The sequence below is a fragment of the Gorilla gorilla genome, chromosome 2 (genome assembly GCF_029281585.2).
Source record: "Gorilla gorilla gorilla isolate KB3781 chromosome 2, NHGRI_mGorGor1-v2.1_pri, whole genome shotgun sequence".
Lineage (NCBI taxonomy): Eukaryota > Metazoa > Chordata > Mammalia > Primates > Hominidae > Gorilla > Gorilla gorilla.
The window spans coordinates 167,018,402-167,039,244 of NC_086017.1; the positions used below are offsets into that span (position 1 = coordinate 167,018,402).

The 20,843-nt window shown below is 43.2% G+C and overlaps 1 protein-coding gene across 2 annotated transcripts in view; it reads left to right on the plus strand.

The window, feature by feature from the left end:
• GMPS (guanine monophosphate synthase) overlaps positions 1-20,843 on the plus strand; it is an 81,144-nt gene that overhangs the window by 9,105 nt on the left and 51,196 nt on the right. The window contains exon 1 of one of the 2 annotated variants that reach the window (XM_004037882.5): positions 7,016-7,456. The exons of the other annotated variant lie outside the window; for it this stretch is intronic. Coding sequence (XP_004037930.1) covers positions 7,430-7,456 — 27 coding nt within the window. The 5' untranslated portion in view covers positions 7,016-7,429. Of the gene's footprint in view, positions 1-7,015; positions 7,457-20,843 lie in introns of those variants that run through there. 2 annotated transcript variants of the gene reach the window in all.

A 20,843-nucleotide genomic window follows, 5' to 3' on the forward strand; every position in this document is an offset into this window, starting at 1 on the left:
TCTCAGAAATGTGGTGCCATCCATTTTTTAACCAAATATGGGACTGTCATGGCACTGGTGGGTGTGTGATTTAGTACGTTAATAAGCGTATAATTAGGTCCTAGGTGAAACCTAGGTCAAATCCAGCGCCATGTTGTGTCCTGTCAGCCTTAGCGAGTTTGGCCCACACCCCGGTTTTTAGAGTCTTATCAGCCTCTACCTTATGCAGCTATTTTAACAGATTTTTTCCTTGTTAGTTACGTGAAACTGCTGCCTGGAATTATTAAATTTTTCTGCAACCACCTTGTATTATTCCTGTCTCATTTTCCCTCTCAGAGATGACTACATTTTATTTTTCAGGATTGATGAGGGAGGAGGTCAATCTTATGTATTTACTTTCTGTTGAATGGGGCATTGGCCCTGCCTATCGAGGGTATGGAAATCTCTGGCTGCTTGGTCTGAGGGTCCCAAGGGTGGATCATCAGGAGAGTGTGAATATGAGGCAGGGATTGGCTGCAATCTTTGTATGACCATTATTTAGGCATTGAACTGCGGCAACCTAGAAGACACAGACTACAAGGAGGTTAAACAAGCAAGGACCAAAAATTAGTAGTAACAAGATAGTTATTAAAGATCCTAGGAAAGGTAGGAACTATGTCACACTTGGTAGGTATCCTTTAATGAAGTCCCAGATGGTTCGAGTAGTGGAGCTATTGAAATTATGCAGCCAGGTAGCCTGTTGGTAAATATTTTGAATTTGTAGTTTAACTAATACTAGTTTAACTAGTTTAATATTAGTTTAATTAATTTGTAGTTTAACTGATTGAGTTGTTAATATAAGAACAATAGGTGTGGTTTATTATTGTGCAAACCCCTCCTTGTTCAGATAAAACCTCTTTTTTTTTTTTTTTTTTTTTTTGAGACGGAATCTCACTCTGTCCCCAAGCCTGGAGTGCAATGGTGTGATCTCAGCTCACTGCAACCTCCGCCTCCTGGGTTCAAGCAATTCCCCTGCCTCAGCCTCCCAAGTAGCTGGGACTACAGGCATGCGCCACCACGCCCGGCTAATTTTTTGTATTTTAGTAGAGACGGGGTTTCACCATGTTGGTCGTGGCTGGTCTCGAACTCCTGATCTTGTGATCTGCCCGCCTCGGCCTTCCAAAGTGCTGGGATTGCAGGCATGAGCCACCGCGCCCGACCCAAAACCTCTTGTTTTTTTGACCATTTAAGTGATTTATGCTCTGGCCTTGTTAGGGCTTTATACAACTGCTTAGGAATGAGCCCAAATCCTGGGATCCAAATTCTGTAAAATCCTGCCATATTCAGGAAAGTTCTGAGTTTTGTTTGCTTGTTAAAGTTCTGTTTTTTAAGACGGTCTCTTTTTTGCCTGATGGACAAGGTTCAATATCCTGGGCTTAGGAGGTACTCCAGATATTTTACTTTCAGTTTAGAAATCTGGGCCTTGAGGCTGGGCGCAGTCGCCCACACCTGTAATCCCAGCACTTTGGGAGGCCGAGGCCTGCGGCTTACCTGAGGTCAGGAGTTTGAGACCAGCCTGGCCAACATGGTGAAACCCTGTCTCTACTAAAAATACAAAAAATTAGCCTAGTGAGGTGGTGTGTGCCTATAGTCCCAGCTACTCCAGAGGCTGAGGTAGGAGGATCGCTTGAACCAGGGCAAGGGAGGTTGCAGTGGGCTGAGATCACACCACCACACTCCAGCCTGGGTAACAGAGCGAGACTCTGTCTAAAAAAAAAAAAAAAAAAAGAGGCCAGGAGCAGTGGCTCACGCCTGTAATCCCAGCACTTTGGGAGGCCGAGGCTGGCGGATCACCTGAGGTCGGGAGTTCAAGACCAGCCTGACCAACATGGTGATACCCTGTCTCTACTAAAAATACAAAAAATTAGCCAGGCATGATGGTGTGTGCCTGTAATCCCAGCTGCCTGGGAGGCTGAGGCAGGAGAATTGCTTGAGCCCAAGAGTTGGAGGTTGCAGTGAGCTGAGATCGTGCCACTGTACTCCAGCCTGGACGACAGAGTGAGACTCCGTCCAAAAAAAAAAGAAAAGGAAAAGAAAATTTTCCCAGTGATGCTTGTGCCTTTTGAGATTGGTTAAGTATACTTGGAATGTTTAACAAACAATATAAAGGCTAGAACCAGTTAGCTTGGTTTGAATCTCAGTTCTGTGGTTTACTACCTATGTGGGCTCAGGCCTCAGGCTAGTTAATTTCTCTGTTTTCTCAATCATAAAAGGGTGACAAGAGTATAGTAATATCTAGGCCAGGCACGGTGGCTCAGGCCTGTAATCCCAGCACTTTGGGAGGTTGAGGAAGTTGGCTCGCCCGAGGTCAGGAGTTCGAGACTAGCTTGGCCAACATGGTGAAACCCTATCTCTACCACAAATACAAAATTAGCCAGGCATGGTGGTGCACGCCTGTAGTCCCATCTATTTGGGCGGCTGAGGCAGGAGAATTGCTTGAATCCTGGAGGTGGAGGTGGCAGTGAGTCGAGATTGCGCCACTGCATTCCAGCCTGGGCAACAGAGCGAGACTCCATCTCAAAAACAAAACAAAACAAAACAAAAACAAAAACAAAAAAAGTAGAAGGTGGCAAGTATTAATGAAGAGGAAAGGGTTATGGGATCACAAGAGGAGGAGACATGTAACCCAAGACTTCAGAGTTGTGGGGAGGGAATCAGAAATACTCCACACAGAAGATATTTATGTACAAAAGGCCCACGTCAAGACAGAACATGTCATGTTTATGGAGTTGAAGCAGTTTAATATGGCTAGAGAGTAGAGTGATGGGGGCAGTGGTAAGAGAGCAGGCTGCAAGGTAAACAAGGGCTAGCCAAACCTCCAAGTGCCTAATAAGAAATGCTAGAAGTTTGGAGTTTTTCCTGAGAGCTGTGAGGAGCCATAAAATGATCACATTTGTATTTTAGAATGGTTGTCTTCAATTAAAAAAAAGTTTTTGCTGGGCACAGTGGCTCATGCCTGTAATCCCAACACTTTGGGAGGCCGAGGCAGGTGGATCACTTGAGGTCAGGAGTTTGAGACCAGGTTGGCCAACATGGCAAAGCCCCATCTTCACTAAAAATACAAAAAAATTAGCCAGACATAGCGGTGCACAGGTGTAATCCCAGCTACTCAGGAGGCTGAGGCAGGAGAATCACTTGAACCCAGGAGGTGGAGGGTGCGGTGAGCCAAGTTCGCACCATTGCACTCCAGCCTGGGTGGCAAGAGCGAGACTCTGTCTCAAAAAAAAAAAAAAAAATTAGCCAGGCATGGTGGTGTGCACCTGTAATCCCAGCTACTTGGGAGGCTGAGGCAGAAGAATGGCTTGTACCCAGGACGCAGAGGTTGCAGTGAGCCGAGATTGTGCCACTGCACTCTAGCCTAGGCAACAGAGTGAGATTCTGTCCCCCGCTCCAAAAAAAAAAACCTCACATACTCACATACTGCCCTAAAAGAATTTTGCAAAACTGTGTACCTCCTTCCACATCTTAACAACTAGTATTTCTCATAAGTTTAAAAGCTAATTTTTTGTTAATGGGAGGTTGAAAATATTAAACATTTTGAAAGATGAAATAAGGTAACCATGTATTATGCCTGAAATACATATTTTATGACATGATACATACCAAATCTGAAACATTGTATGAAATTTCTATCTGTGGGTTTTAGCAACTGTATTTCGAAAAAATGTATTGGTCCTAGAAATCATACAATTGCATTTAAAGGACTCAACATCACTGTTCTATGCTGCCTAAGTTTTTTGAATTCAAGGCAACTTTGTCCCTTAACAAAAATATTTATATGACAGGTAAAGAAGGAAGACCTTGTAGGTTTAAGCTGCCTCAATGTATCATTAAAAGAGACTTCCATTCAGCAGGCATGGATCTACAGGAACAACAACAACAAAAAAAGATTTCCACACTTCTGCTTCTGTCAAAGAGGAGGTAACAGGGATTGGATTTACCCTCCTGCCTGAAACAAACAAAAAAACTCAGACAAAATATATGAAACAGGGCCGGGCACGGTGGCTCATGCCTGTAATCCCAGCACTTTGGGAGGCTGAGGCAGGAAGATCACTTGAGGTCAGAGTTCGAGACCAGCCTGGCCAACATGGTGAAACGCGGTCTCTACTAGTAATACAAAAATTAGCTCGGTGTGGTGGCACACACCTGTAATCCCAGCTACTCAGGAGGCTGAGGCAGGAGAATTGCTTGAGCCCAGGAGGTAGAGGTTGCAGTAAGCCGAGATTGCACCATTGCACTTCAGCCTAGGCGACAAGAGTGAAACTCCATCTCAAAACAAATAAACAAAAAAAGCAATCACTGTAATTTAACACATTCAAAAACTGAAAAAAGAAAAACTATATAGTTATTTGAATAGCCACAGAAAAAGCATTTGACAGCATCCATTCTTGACCAAAACTCTCAGCAAAACAGGAACAGAAGGAAACTTCCTCAACTTGATAAAGGGCATCTATGAAAACCTACAGGTTATTGGTGAGAGACTGAATGTTTTCTCCCTAATAAGTGTCAATGAGTAGCCAGGCATGATGGTGGTGGGGGGGCCTGTAATCCCAGCTACTCGGGAGGCTGAGGCAGGAGAATTGCTTGAACCCAGGAGGTGGAGGTTGCAGTGAGCCGAGATTGTGCCACTGCACTCCAGCCTGGGCAACAAGAGCGAAACTCCATCTAAAAAAAAAAAAGAAAAATAAAAAGTAAGTGTCAATAAGAAGTTTGGGAAAGAAGTTTTGTTTTGAACTTGTTGAGTTTGGGGCCTAATATGACATTGACAATTGAACTGAGGATGAATATAGTTATCTGGGTCTGGAGCACAGAACAGAGTTGTTAAAACATAGAGCATATTAAGGGTATTTTAACAAGTCCATATTTTATTTATTTATTTATTTATTTATTTATTTATTTATTTATTTTGAGGTGGAGTTTCACTCTTGTTGCCCAGGCTGGAATGCAGTGGCACGATCTTGGTTCACTGCAACCTCCACCTCCCAGGTTCAAGAATTCTCCTGCCTCAGCCTCCCAAGTAGCTGGATTACAGGTGTCTACCACCACACCTGGCTAATTTTTTGTATTTTTAAGTAGAGACAGGGTTTCACCATGTTGGCCAAGCTGGTCTCGAACTCCTGACCTCAGGTGATCCACCCGCCTTGGCCTGTCAAAGTGCTGGGATTACAGGTGTGAGCCACCGCACCTGGCCAACAAGTCTGTATTTTTAAACAAGTGCTCCAAGGAACAGTAAGATGAGAAAAGGATTAGGAATAGAAATACTGAAGAAATCCAACACTTAAAGCTCCTGAAGGCCAGACATAGGAAAAGGAGCTAGCAAAGGCAACCAAGAGCAATCACAGAGATAAAAAGACAACTTTTTGGTGCATTTTAAGGAAAATCCAGTTTCAACAAAGAGGGATGGGTCAATAGAGTCAGAAGCTAAAGAAGAAAGAATATCAGGATCCTATATTGTGTGCATGCCAACATTCTTAGCCATTAAGCACAGGTGACCACTAGAATTTATTTATTTATTTATTTATTTTGAGATGGAGTTTCGCTGTTGTCACCCAGGCTGGCGTGCAATGGCATGATCTTGGCTCACTGCAACCTCCACCTCCCGGGTTCAAGCGATTCTCCTGCCTCAGCCTCCCAAGTAGCTGGGATTATAGGCACATGCCACCATGCCTGGTTAATTTTTGTATTTTTAGTAGAGACGGGGTTTCTTGATGTTGGCCAGGCTGGTCTGGAACTCTGACCTCAGGTAATCCCCCCGCCTAGGCCTCCCAAAGTGCTGGGATTACAGGTGTGAGCCACCACGCCCAGCCTAGAATATATTTAAACTAAGCATTGTTTAAGATAGATGGGACTTAGCCAATCCTTAATGCCAGTATATCACATCACATTCCATTCCATTAGGGGTGGATGTTTATGTAAGTTGAGGTTCTCCTATTGGATATTACACTCTTCTTTAGATTGTGCATACAGACCTACCCAGAGAAGCCAGTATCCATGGCTTTGGAGAGTTCAAATATTCAATTTTCCGTTCAAAAAAAGGTAAACGAAATACTTAAGTCTCAGGCCCACTAGGACCTTAAGCCTTTCGTTTTTGTAAATATTTCACTAATAAACTGTCTACACTTTCCCAGATTGGGCAGGCCTTACATTCTATACTGAGAGGCACATTATCTCACTAAGTCTCAATTTCCTCATTTGTAAAAAGGATAAGAACATCAATCCTACCTTACTACTTTCACAGGATTGGTTAAAGTTAGCTTTTAAAGTATTTTCTCACTCTGGCTCCTTAATACCCTAACTACAGTCTGACACAAGAATGACTGCAGCAAAATGTTGGCTGTATTATAATAAAAATATTTGTGGAAAGGCTTTGTTAGCTGGAAGCCATCTCAAGTATTATTCTTTATACCCCAATCTCGATTTAGGCCTCTAGGTAACCAAATTCAAAGTAACACCTCATCATGATGGTTGCCAAGGGGTAGGTGGAGGGACTGCAGCCCCTTCCCCACAAACAATTCCAATAAAAACACTGTTGTGCAAACAGAGCTTCACGACCAGTTCCCTGGGCCAGCTGCTCACCAGATTACCACTCCCAAACTCCCTTTTCTTTGGAAATACTGCACCTGCTGTATTTGTGGGGAGCTGTATAACTTTTGAAGTATCTAAGTGATCAGTTCCTACAATGACATCCTTGAGATATGGCCACGGAACTTTCCAAAGCAGCCTTGGCCTCCTTCATGTCCAGCAAACTGAGATAAGGCCACGCCACCGGCTAAGAGTTCCGCCAGGGGCCCAGCTCTCAGGAGGCCTCTTCGGTGCCGCCAGCCTCCCGAAGTCGTCCAAGGTAGCAGGCAAATCCGGCAGCAGCAAACTAGCTCGGATTCGGCTTCGGTTTTTCTCCTGGCCGGCGCCACAGGCCCCGCCTCCCGGGGCGGGCTCCTCGGTGCGAGGGCAGGAGGGGCGGAGCCGGTGGATGCCGCGGGCTCCTCCTCCCAAGGGCGGGCCGCGGGAGACCCGGCCGGCTTTGCCGGCGGGGACCGGGCTGGGGGCGGGGCCGGGCGCCGCGAGCCCCTCCTCTCGAGGGCCGGCCGGTTTGGCGGCGGCTGCGGAGGGTATCTGAGGCTCGGCTGCCAAGCCGAACGGGCTCTGGCTCCTCCCAGTGGCCGGCCGGGGCGGAAGCAGGAGGCGGGGGCAGCGTGCGCGCTGCTGGTCTTCTCTCCCGCGGCGCTGGGGCCCGCGCTCCGCTGCTGTTGCTCCATTCGGCGCTTTTCTGGCGGCTGGCTCCTCTCCGCTGCCGGCTGCTCCTCGACCAGGCCTCCTTCTCAACCTCGGCCCGCGGCGCCGACCCTTCCGGCACCCTCCCGCCCCGTCTCGTACTGTCGCCGTCACCGCCGCGGCCCCGGCCCTGGCCCCGATGGCTCTGTGCAACGGAGACTCCAAGGTCAGCGTGGGGGTCCCTGCGGCACCACATCCCGGCGGAGGCGAGGCTCCCGGACCGGGGAGCCACCCCGCGGGGCCCTTCCCCACCCCCTTCCCCCAGCCCGTCCGCGCAGCCCTGCGGCCCGGGCAGCCACGCGTCGTAGAGTCCCTGGTCGGGGCCTGTGGCATGTTTTATCTCGGGAGCGGCGATGCTTTGTTGATCTTGTCTGCGTGTCGAGGTCCGGGCGTCGGGGAGGGCATCAGCTCCCCGCGGCCGCGTCGCTGGCCCCCGCCTCCCCCGTGCCGCTGTGGGGCGCAGAGCCCGCGAGCGCGGCGCGAGGGTGGGGGTAGGGAGGCGAGCGGGCTTGTGTGTCTGCGTGTCGGGGTGGGGGCTTCCTTGGCTCCCACCCCGTCCCTCTGGGAGGCTGGGGGCCCGTTGTGGCGATCCCGGGGCCCGCCGAAGGCAGGGCAGGGTCGGGGCCTCCTGTGCGGCGTTGGAGCTGGGCCGGCCTCTGGTCTTCCCGCCACCCCGTTTCCCGCCTGCCCTCGGCGAGGCCCGCTCCATTCCCCCCGCCAGCCTTGGGCTCCGCGGCGGTTAGGCCGGTTCTGGACGAACCCCTCGGAGCTGCACTGTCTTCCCCCTCCCCCAACGCCCCTGCAGGCCCGCGTGAGGGCTGGTGGCCCCAGGGTCGCGCACTCCGTTCTCCCTCCCCGCTTCCTTCTCAGAGAGGAAAGGGTGTGTGTCCAGGTCCCGCCCCCGTCCAGCTTGCTCCCTGTCGAGCTTGCTGGTTTGCGGGGTAACCCGCTTCCCCGCCTTTGGGGTCCCTCCCCGGGACGCGAGCCGTGCCAGCTCGCCCGAGGCCTGGGCAGTCCGGAGTTCCGGAGTGCTGGAAAAGTTGCCGCCTTGACGTACCCGGCGGGGAGAGCACGTTTGACCACTGCTGCTCATCTCGCCTCCAACTCACTTTTTTCTTAGACCGTTCCTCTTACTTTCGTCCCGCTTCTGAATTGGGCACCTTCGCTTTCACCTCTGTATTAAAATTTTCATTGGCCTGGAGTTCTTTCCGACCTTCACTAAGTCAGTTTTGCCAGCGGGAAACCGTGCAGTTTTGAATTGCGATTTACTTGATTAAGATACACCTCCTTCTGTACGCTGTTGAGGGCCTAGCTTTAGGAAAAAACTTAATTAAATTTCATTCGGGGGGTGGGATTGTATACTTCGAGGTGGATTTGGTGCTCTACGTCAGATAGTAGTGCCTTGTTCAGGCAGAATTTTAACATTCTTTTTAAAAGGTGCTGCTCAAGGGTCACATCTTAGGAGGTCCTCTTGAATGGTTGCTTAGCACCCGGTAATCATTCAAAAAGTATTTGTCGAACAATGAGTAAAAGATTATAAGGTAGCTGATTTTAACTCTTTTAAACCAAGGCACCAGTGGTGCTTAGGTCCAGGGAGCTCTTAAGACACACAAACCTTTAGTTTCTGACCTAAGGAGCAAATGTAAACCCCATTGTCCAGCTCTTTCCCGATTACTAGTCGACTTGCAAAGCATTTTTCTGCCTAGTTTTGAGCCTTACAACTCATTGGAAAGATTCATCTTTATGCTGATAGATGAAATAACTGGTGTTAGAAGGACTGAAATTTAATTTATGGGCTTTGAAAAATATATAGTGCATTTGAGAGGAGTATTTTCACAAAACTAAGTGGCAGAAAAGTGTAAGATTTGTTTCCAGAGTATATAAGAGGATTTTTCTTTTTCCTAACTGGTATTTTTTCTTTGTTTTGCTCGAGTTGGAATGACAAAGATAATCTTATCAGTTTGCTATATTTGAGCCTAGGGTGAATTAATTTTATTTCAAGGTTCTTTATGTTTTATAGCATAATTAAACATTTTAAAAACTATGTTAACAATTAGTTGTGGACTGAATTGGAAGCATTTTCAAGAGGAACATCTGGAGAATTAACATATTTCATCAAATCTGTGATTATTGTATGTACCCCTGAGAAAGAAAGTCCTGACAAACCATAACATGCCATTGATCATAAACATTTTAAGTAAAGAGATATTAAATATGGGGAAATACCTTATATCACCTACTTTATTATGCATATTTCTAAGAGGCCCACCTGGAAATAAGTAGGAGTCTTGTTTTCCATAGCCTACCACTGAACCACCTTTCCCTTGGGAGGAAAGGCTTACTTTGTACATTGATTGGGTCTTGGCTGTGTGTATCTTAGTTCGTAAATTAAAAGTTGGGCAAGAGCTGGTTTTGATTCCTGTTTCTGGTACATTTCAGTTATCAGGATTTTCTAAAACGGCGTTTTTGCATGATAGAAACTGGAGAGGGGCCTAAAAGCTATGAAAGCATTTGGGTTATTTTAATTATTTTTTATACACAATATTTTATTTAATTTTTAGTTTATATTATTTTTTTGAGACAGGATCTTGCTCTGTCACCCAAGCTGGAGTGCAGTGGTGTGATCACAGCTCACTGCTGCCTTGAATTCTTTAGCCTCCTGAGTAGCTGGAAGTACAGGCGTGGATCACCCCGCCCTGCTAATTTTTATTTTTTGTAGAGACAGTTCTCGCTATGTTGCTCAGGCTGGTCTGGAACTCCTGGGCTCAAGCTATCCTCCCACTTTAGCATCCCAAAGTGCTGGGATTACAGTAGTGAGCCACTGTGCCTGGCCAGCATTTTATTTATTTAAATTTTTTATTTCCGTATGTTATTGGGGAACAGGTGTCGTTAGGTTACATGAGTAAGTTCTTTTTTTTTTTTTTTTTTGAGATGGAGTCTAGCTCTGTCGCCCAGGCTGGAGTGCAGTGGTGCGATCTCGGCTCACTGCAAGCTCTGCCTCCTAGGTTCACGCAGTTCTCCTGCCTCAGCCTCCCAAGTAGCTGGAACTACAGGTGCCCGCCACCATGCCCAGCTAATTTTTTTGTATTTTTAGTAGAGACAGGGTTTCACTGTGTTAGCCAGGATGGTCTTGATCTCCTGGCCTCGTGATCCACCTGCCTCAGCCTCCCAAAGTGCTGGGATTACAGGCGTGAGCCACCATGCCCAGCCATGAGCAAATTCTTTAGTGGTGATTTGTGAGATTTTGGTGCACCCATCACCCGAACAGTATACACAACACCCAGTATGTAGTCTTTTATCCCTCACCCGCTTCCCACCCTTTCCCCCTGATTCTCCAAAGTCCATTGTGTCATTCTTATGCCTTTGCATCCTCACAGCATAGGTGATCAGCTTTTCTTTAAAAACTTTTTATTATGGCAAGGGTGTATTTGACATAGTAACTTGAGTTTTATTAAGGCAGCATTATCAGAGTAATGCTTTGGGTCACTTGTCAAGTTTCCTACTCTTTTCCCCTGTCTAAGGGTGAAACTCTTGGTTGGAGTAAAGGTGGTACCTGTCCTATCATTGAGAGGTTATGACTAGGTTATATCATACTTGGATGAAAGATGTTTTATAAACTCTCCCTTAGTGATTGCATGTGATACAGAATCTTTAATGGCATTTAATAATGTTAATTTTAAGTTTGGAATTTCCAAATTTAAGATTTTGAATGGAATGGGAATATAACTTGGGATTTTTATCTGGGATGTACTGAGAATTAAACAACTATATCACCTTTTGTCACAACTTAGTAAATTTTTTTCATAGACAAAAGTTAGATTTTTCAGATTTTATTCCGTTAGGATATTCATTTAGAGTGGAAGAACTGCTGCAGACAAAAGGAATGGTTTTTAGTGTAGTGTGTTCTTAGACCTGAAAGGTTTTGAAATTCCTCCAGGAATCTCGGATGACATTGCCTTTAGCGTGGGCCAACTTGTCACTTAAGGAAAATAATTCAGTCTTTTAAGAATTTTTACAAAAAGTATAGACTTGTCCTATACTTGTACAAATGTATTTGATACTTTTTTAAGGTTAATGAATTACATTCCAAAGGATGTTGTTTGAAGTAATGAATAATTATTTGCTACCCAGAATAATCAAATTTTACTGTTGTGGTACATTCTTAAACTTTGTTTTCTTTTTTTTTTTTTTTTTTTTTTTGAGACAGAGTCTGGCTCTGTTGCCCAGGCTGGAGTACAGTGGCATGATCTCGGCTCACTGCAACGTCCGCCTCCCTGGTTCAAGTGATCCTTGTACCTCAGCCACCCGAGTAGCTGGGATTACAGGCGTGTGCCACCACATCCGGCTAATTTTATATTTTTAGTAGAGACAGGGTTTCACCATGTTGGCCAGGCTGGTCTGTAACCCTTGACCTCAAGTGAGTCGCTCACCTTGGCCTCCCAAAGTCGTGGGATTACAGGTGTGAACCACTGTGCCTGGCCTTAAACCCTGTGTTTTGTTTTGTTTTTGAGACAAAGTCTTGCTCTGTCACCCAGGCTGGAGTGCAGTGGCATGATCTCCCCTCATTGCAACCTCTGCCTCCCAGGCTCAAGGAATTCTCCTGACTCAGCCTCCTGAGTAGTTGGGACTAAATGCGCATGCCGCCATGCCTGGCTAACTTTTGTATTTTTAGTAGAGATGGGGTTTCACCATGTTGCCCAGGCTGGTCTCGAACTCCTGGGCTCGGGTGATCCACCGGCCTCACCTCCCAAAGTGCTAAGATTATGGGCATGAGCCATTGTGTCCGGCCCTGGCCTTAAACTTTGTTTTTATGCCTCTTTCTAACCTAAACCATATTTAGATGCTGAAAATGAATGAAAGTGTCAGGGTTAATGCATAATTCTGAAGCACTTTGTGAATCAACAGAAAAATAATTGTTTCATAGAATTTTAAATCTTTGTGTGGCATATACAATTCTGGGTTGTGTAGAATATTATTTTTTTCATGCTTATTGTGGAATAGAGATGCTTCTGTATTTGCTCAAGAAGGATGGTGGTTAAAAAAATTGCTTTATTATAGTAAAAACATAACAGTCAATTGGTTTTCTTGTTGGTGGACCCTTGCTATGGCTTCAGGTTCATGGTTTTGAGGACCTAGGAGATTATTTAGTTAAGTCTATACACTCATTAAGATTGTTATAATGTGAAAGGGAATAAGATCTCTAAACTGGGGCACATAAGCATAAAAAAAGAAGGTGTGGAAAATTTAAATTTATAATAATTGCTGCAAAATAAAATATTACATACAAAAAAATTGTAGATTTACACAATACAATTAGTAAGTAAATGGCAAAACTCCTGTAGCAAGTGTTCAGATTACTGTCTTCTGTACATTATACACAGGGACATATAACATCTCTTTCCTGCATGTGTTACACAAATACCCCATATTTCCCAGTGACCCAGCTTGTAATGGCCTCGAGGCTCCTGTGCATCTTGCAAGGTGAGGAGTGGCTGTAACACAACTGGGAGGTACACTGAGTAGCCGGCAGGAATAGCAACTTCAGATATTTCTCCTGTCATCACCCAAGACTAGATAGAGTTAGCTATCCTTAATTGCCTGTGTCCAAGAGTACTTGATTTTATTAGAAAAGAGTAAGGAAGGATGTGTTACCAGTATTTGGCATTCAGACTGAACGAGAAGTTAAAAATGAGAACTCTGTTTACTATGCTTGCAACCCACACAACACTAGACAAAGCCATAGCCGAAGGTGGTATTAGATATAAGGTGAAAGTTTAACAAACCCGTCCTATTTTACTTTAAGGCAGTTATTCATAGTATGTTGTTAAAAAGAAAAATCTGAGACAAATGTTAAGCTGGGTGGTGTATCGGAATAACAGATGTACATCAGGAGAGTCCTGGGCAGACTGGACCATATGGTCACTCCATTTATAGAGCACATATTGTTCTGAGTTTGGCTCTGATTTCTCCCCAGTGATGTGTATTTAAAATTTGGCTAAAATTTAAGTCTAGTGTGTATACATTAGCATTATTTTTCTGAGTTAATTATATAATAAGAGTATTATTCTAAAATTCTTGAAAACTGAGTGTCATTAATTACCTGTGTTTTAAAAGTGGTGTGAGCCAGCAGTACTGAACCTGACCCTAAGGTAAAATAATCTTCTCTAGTCTGCTATAACACTTGCAAGGGATGTTTCCCAAACCTTTAAAGCTGCCTGGACATGTGAAGTTTTCTGTTTAGTTACTCCTGTTTGTCACTGGAAAAACAGTAACCTTTTAATCTCAAAACTCACAGCGGTCCATGTAAATTTAATTTCTACCTCATTTGCAATTTGGAGAACGAGTCTCAGTAATTCTTCTGAATCCTATTATGAATGTAAATTTAGGACTCCAGATTTCTAAAATTCTGCTTTGGGCAAATTTTGGATCAACGATCTCTGATTAATTTGGGAAAGTTTAGATGAACAAAAGTACCTGTAGATGTATCATTATTTTGATGTTATTGGTAGCAGTAATAATAATTATACTTATTATTTGGCAAGCAAATTAAAAGAAATTTTAGTCAACATCCATGTCCTCAATCTGGATTCTACCATTTACTTTTCCTAAAAAAATTTTTATAACAGCTTTATTGAGATATAATTGACATACCATGTACTTTGCTTATTTAAAGTATCCAACCCCATAGTTCTTAGTGTATTCACAGATTTGTACAACCATCACCCCCCATTTGTACAGTCAAAAAAACATTCTCATCCCTCCTCCCAAAAAAAAACCTCTACCCTTCAGCAAGGGTCCCCATTTTCCTGCAACCACCCCTCCCTCCCAATCCTAGTTAACCACAAATTCATTTTCTGTCTGTAGATTTGCCAATTGTCTTAGTCTGTTGGGGCCTCTAAAACAAAATACCAGAAACTGAGTGGCTTATGAACAACAAAAATTTCTCACAATTCTGAATGCTGAGAAGTTCAAAATCAAGGGACCTGCAGATTCAGTGCCTGGTGAGGGCCCACTTCCTGGGTCATAGAAGTGCTTGATGCTGTGTCCTCACCTTGGGGCCTTTTTTTTTTTTTTTTTTTTTTTTGAGACAGAGTCTCGCTAGTACAGTGGCGTGATCTCAGCTCACTGCAACCTCCACCTCCTGGATTCAAGCCATTCTTCTTCTTCAGCCTCCTGAGTAGCTGGGCATGCGCCACCATGCCCAGCTAATTTTTGTATTTTTAGTAGCAACGGGGTTTTGCTGTGTTGACCAGGCTGGTCACGAGCTCCTGACCTCAGGTGATCCACCTGCCTTGGCCTCCCAAAGTGTTAGAATTACAGGCATGAGCCACCGTGCCCAGCCCCTAGAGCCGCTTTTATAAGGGTACTAATCCTATCCGTGTGGGCTCTGCCCTCATGCTCTAACCACCTCCCAAAGACCTCACCTCTTAATATTATCACATTGGTGATTAGGTTTCAACATATGAATTTTAGGGGGACGCAAACATTCAGACCGTAGCACCTATTTTGGACATTTTGTGACTAGAATCTTAAAATATATGGTGTTTTGTGGCTTTCACTTAGCATAATGCTTTCAAGGTTCATCTTGTAGCATGTATAAGTACTTTATTCCTTTTTATTACCTGCTAATATTCCGTTGTATGTATACCACCTTATATTTATCCACTCATCAGGTGATGAACATTCGGTTGTTTTCACTCTGAATATTATGAATAATGCTGCCATGGACATTTCTGTATAAGTTTTTATCTAGACAAAAGTTTTCATGCTCTTGAGTATAAACCTAGGAGTGGAATTTCTGGGTCATATAGTGACTCAGTTTAACCTTTTAGTGAACCGTCAGACTGTTTTCCAAAGCAGCTGCAATATTTTATATTTCTGTCTGCTGTGTAGCAGTTTATGTCAGGATTCTCCAGAAAAACAGTAGGCTATAGATAGAGAAATAGATAATAGATATGTATATAGAGAGATATATGAGAGGAAATTTGTTAGGGGAATTCGCTGACTCGATTATGGAGGCTGAGAAGTCCCACGATAGACTGTCTGCAGGCTGGAGAACCTACCAAGCTGGTAGCATTACTTAGTGTAAGTCTGAAGACCTGAGAATCGGGAGTCCATGGTGTAATTCTCAGTGTGAGTCTGAAGGCCTGAGAACCTTGGTGGGAGAGGGATGGGGGGAGGGTGATGGGAGAGTGGCTGCTGGTGCAAGTCCTGGAATCCGAAGGCCATATCCTGAAATTCTTATATACAAGGGCAGAAGGTGTCCTAGCTCCAGAAGGGAGATAATTTGACTTTCCCCTGCCTTGACTTTGTTCTGCCCTAGCCTCAGCTATTGGATAATGCCTGCTCACATTGGATGAGGGTGGATCTTCCTTTCTGTGTCTACTGATTCAAATGCCAGTCTCTCCTGGAAACACCCTCAGAGACATACCCAGAAATAATCCTTTACTAGCTATCTGGGTATTATTAGTCTGGTCAAGTTCGTACCTGAAATTAGCCATCACAATTTCTCCACATCCTTTTCTGCACTTGTCTTTTTTTTTTTTTTTTTTTTTTCCCCGAGACAGAGTCTCTGTCGCCCAGGCTGGACTGCAGTGGTGCTATCTCGGCTCACTGCAACCTCCACCTCCCCAGTTCAAACGATTCTCCCACCTCAGCCTCCCAAGTAGCTGGGATTACAGGCATGCGCCACCACACTGGCTAATTTTTGTACTTTTAGTAGAGTTGAAGTTTTCCCACGTTGGTCAGGCTGGCCTCGAACTCCTGATCTCAGGTGATCCGCCTGCCTTGGCCTCTCAAAGTGCTGGGATTACAGGCATGAGCTACCACACCTGACCCACTTGTCTTTTTGCTTATAGCCATCAGAGTAGCTGTGAAGTGGGATCTCATTTTGGCTTTGATTTGCATTTCCCTAATGAGTGGTTATGTGCATTTTTTCATGTGCTTATTGGCCATTTCTGTATTTTCTTTGGAGAAATGTCTGTTCAGGTCTTTTGCCCTTTTTTTTTTTTTTTTTTTTTTTTTGAGGCGGAGTCTCGCACTGTTTCCCAGGCTGGAGTGCAGTGGTGTGATCTCGGCTCACTGCAACCTCCACCTCCTGGGTTCAAGCAATTCTCCTGCCTCAGCCTCCCGAGTAGCTGGGATTTCAGGCGCCTGCCACCACGCTCAGCTAATTCTTTTGCCCATTTTAAAATTGGATTATTTTTCTTTTTTATTGAGTTTTAAGAGTTTTTTTTAAGTCTAGAGATGTTTCTTATCAGTATGATTTGTGATTATTTTCTGCCATTCTGTAGATTATCTTTTTACACTTTCTTAATGGTGTTCTTTGAAGCACCAAAACCTTTAATTTTGAGGCTTAATTTATTTCTTCTTTTGTCACTTTTGTTTTTGGTGTCATCTAAAAAACTGTTGGCCTCATTCAATACATATCACAAAGATTTGTGTAATTACCTATGTTTTCTTATAAAAGTTTTGTAGTTTTTGCTCTTATTTATGTCTTTGTTTCATTTTGAGATAATTTTTGTATCTTTTCTAAGGTGGGTTTAATCTGACTTAGGGTTTTTTTAACAGACTGGCTCTTAGATTTGGATGATTGTTGGCCTTGTTATTGACCATGGCAGAGCTTGACCATGAGTGCCTCTGAAGGCTGAGGGTAACAGTTGCTCATTGTGGTAGTATCTTTTTGTATCAGTTTTGTATCTTTAGTATCAGTTTGTGGAGAGAGGTGGTAGTTTAAAAAACTCACTAATAGGTGTTTTGTTTTGCTTGTTTTTATTGTGGTAAAATGTACATGCAGTGAAGTGCATAGATCTTTAAGTATGTAGTTGAGTTTTGACATATATATGTACTCATGTAACCATCACCCCAATCAAGATATAGAACATTTCTGTCACTCACAACATTCCCTTGAACAATAAATAGAAGCACTCTGGATTTAACAAAGTTGTTTTTAAAAAATGCAAACTTGGTATTGGTGCAGTATTTTTAAGTTAAAACTTTTTTCAGTTATTAAGAAAATCTCTATCGGTTTGTCTGTTAGGCATATTATCTTGCCTAAGGTGGTACATCTTGGATTAACCACGTCTGGCTCTCTAGAGGTTAATAGTGCTTCTCAGTGGTTTCTTTTCTCTGATGTCTTTCCTTCATTAGTTACCCTCTTATTAAAAAGAAAAAAATAAGTGTGCGTTTGTATTTTAATGTCTAAAGCCAAAGAATCAGTGTAATGTTTATTATAAAGACAAAGTCACCGAGAGATGACCATAATTATAGACATTTGGTACAGTTTTACTTACATTCTTATGTATTTCTGTTAGCAAAGGCAGAATCAAAATATGTTATTAATATTTATTGTATATATTTATGGGGTACAATGTGATGTTTTGACACAGTATGTTATTAATTAAGAGCCTGCTATGGATGCTTTGATATTAGTTTTTTTTTTTTTTTTTTTTTTTTGAGACAGAGTTTTGCTATTGTTGCCCAGGGCGGAATGCAATGGCATGATCTCGGCTCACCACAACCTCTGCATCCCGGGTTCAAGCGATTCTCCTGCTTCAGCCTCCCAAGTAGGTGGGATTACAGGCATGTGCCACCATGCCCGGCTAATTTTGTATTTTTAGTAGAGACAGGGTTTCTCCATGTTGGTCAGGCTGGTCTCAAACTCCCAACCTTAGGTGATCTGCCCTCCTTGGCTTCCCAGAGTGCTGGGGTTACAGGCGTGAGCCACTGCTCCTGGCTTGATATTAGTTTTTTAAATGTTACTTAAGCTGGTGGTAGAAACATCTTCACAAAGGCATATGATGATACTAATTTTGAAAATTGTACTGTGGCATTTCAGTTAGCTATTGCCACGGTAATGGTAATTAACAATCACAAAATGTAAGTGGCATACAAACATAAGCACTTATTTTTTGCTCGTGAGTTTGTGGGTCAGCTGACATTGCTCAGCTCCACTTGATCTTGTCCTTTTCCTGAGACTAGTACACTCATGATGTTCTCATGGTGGCAGAAGTCTAAGAGGCAAGTAGAAACATTAAGACTGCTTAAAGCAGCAGGGCCTGGTGGCTCACACCTGCAATCCCAGCACTTTGGGAGGCTGAGGTGGGCGTATCACTTGAGCTCAGGAGTTTAGAACAGCCTGGGCAACATGAGGAAACCCTGTCTCTACTAAAAATACAGAACATTAACCAGGCATGGTGGTGCATGCATGGGTGGTCCCAGTCACCTGGGAGACTGAGCTGGGAGGATTGCTTGAGCCTGGGAAGCAGAGGTTGCAGTGAGCTGAGGTCACACCACTGCACTCCAACCTGGGTGACAGAGTGAGACCCTGTCTCAAAAAAAATAAAAATAAATGAAGACTGATTAAGACTTGGTGTACTGTGACTTCTGCCCTCATTATATTGGCCAAAGCAAGTCTTGTGCTTGAGCCTAGTGACAAAGGTGAGGAAGTATGTTCTATCTATAATAGGACAAGCTGCAGCCTTAAGTGATAAAATCATGGATACAGGGAATGATGAAGAATTAGGGCCAACGATGTTATATATGGAAAATTGAAAACATTTGCATAAGTACAGTGAAGAGTATAATGATCCCTCAGGTCCCTATCCAGTTCAGCAGTTATCAACATGTGACCAGTCTTTCATTCATGTTTATGTAGTGCATCACGGTAAGAGAGTTACATATGTCTGGTTGTCTGTTTTTGTATGTTAAGCTGCATTAGTTGATTCAGATGTTACCAGCTTATCTGTCATTATCAGGTTTCTCATTAACCTTTTACTTAATGGTTTTAATAGCCACCGTTCAGTGCTTCTCAAACATCTGCAATGAAGACCATTTAAAAAACATTTCCAGTACTGAGGACTGCTACTTTTGTAAAATACAATAAATTTCTAGACAAATGAAAATTTAAAATCTAATATATTTTAAAAGCCCCCAATTTTTATTATAGATGTAACAGAAATAAAATTACTTTGTCAACTTGTTATGCAAATTTATGGATGCTTATATAAAACTTATGGATTCTTTTTTTGTCATGAACTGGTAACAGTTTGCTTAAAAACGTTCCTTCACTAACTATGTGGTTACCCTGGTAAAGTCAGAATACATGCTTGATTCATTCTCATTATTAATATTATTTTACCAATTTTGTAAATAGTTTTTTCAGATTTTATTCATTATTTCCAATGGTGCAATTAATGTGTGCTGTATAATAGAAAGGGTCGTATGTAGAAAAGAGACTGGGTTTATGAAGTACAGAAACATCTTGAAAAATATACCACATACTACCACATACTAAATACTTGTGAAATTGTGACACTCTATTACTTGAAGTTTAATTTTTTTTCTTTTTCTGTTTGAGACAGAGTCTCACTCTGTCGCCCAGGCTGGAGTGCAGTGGCACTATCTCAGCTCACTGCAGCTTCTGCCTCCTGGGTTCAAGCCATTCTCATGCCTCAGGCTCCCGAGTAACTAAAACTGTAGGTGTGCGCCACCACGCCTAGCTAATTTTTTTTGTATTTTTAGTAGAGATGGGGTTTCACCATGTTGCCCAGGCTGGTCTCAAACTCCTGAGCTCAAGTGATCCACTCGCCTCAGTCTTCCAAAGTGCTAGGATTACAGGCATGAGCCACTGTGCCTAGCCTAATTTATTTCTTAAGGAAAAAAATGTATAAATGTGTTAATATTTTAGGAATAGTGATCACATGATAATCATAATTGAGAGTGTTCACAAATTCAGTATATTTAGAAAAATACAGCCCTTTGATTATCTTTCATCTCTTCATAAAAACTGTCTTGTATTTTAAGGTCATCTTTATTAGTACATTGACAGTATGGGGAGACAAACTGAAGAGAACGAGTCAGAGTTTGGGTATCCATCTGTATTGTTTTCATTTCTTCGCTTCTTTGCAAGATGCCTTTGGTTCTTCATGCAAACAGGCTATACATGTGCACATACTTGAAATCACCTTCAAAAGTAATTTTTGTTAAAATACTAGATCTCAGTCTCCTCAGGAATGCAGTGAGTCAAGACAACTAAAGGTGAATGTAAGAAAAAACCCAAGGAGTTTAACAGAACAACTAATCAGACTGAACATAGTTCAGAACTTTTCCTTCTAATATTTTGATAGTTTGACAGCAGTTTTTACTGAATGTTTACCCTTTTCAAAATTGTGTATGTTGCCAGCTTTAGGAAACAAGCAGGTTGATTCGGGCTGATTGATACTGGCTTAAACCTACGCAAAGATAACCTTGTTCCTCAGTTGGCTAATGCTTGTTATTGAATAGAAAAACTAGCTATAATAAAGATTTTAATCTTTATTATATTAATAATATATTAATTTTAAAAGGATTTAAATATCATGAGGCAGGCTGGGCATGGTGGTTAACACCTGTAATCCCAGCACTTTGGGAGGCTGAGGCGGGTGGATCACCTGAGGTCAGGAGTTCAAGACCAACCTGGCCAACATGGTGAAACCCCGTCTCTACTAAAAATACAAAAATTAGCTGGGCATGGTGGTGCACTCCTGTAATCCCAGCTACTTGGGAGGTTGAGG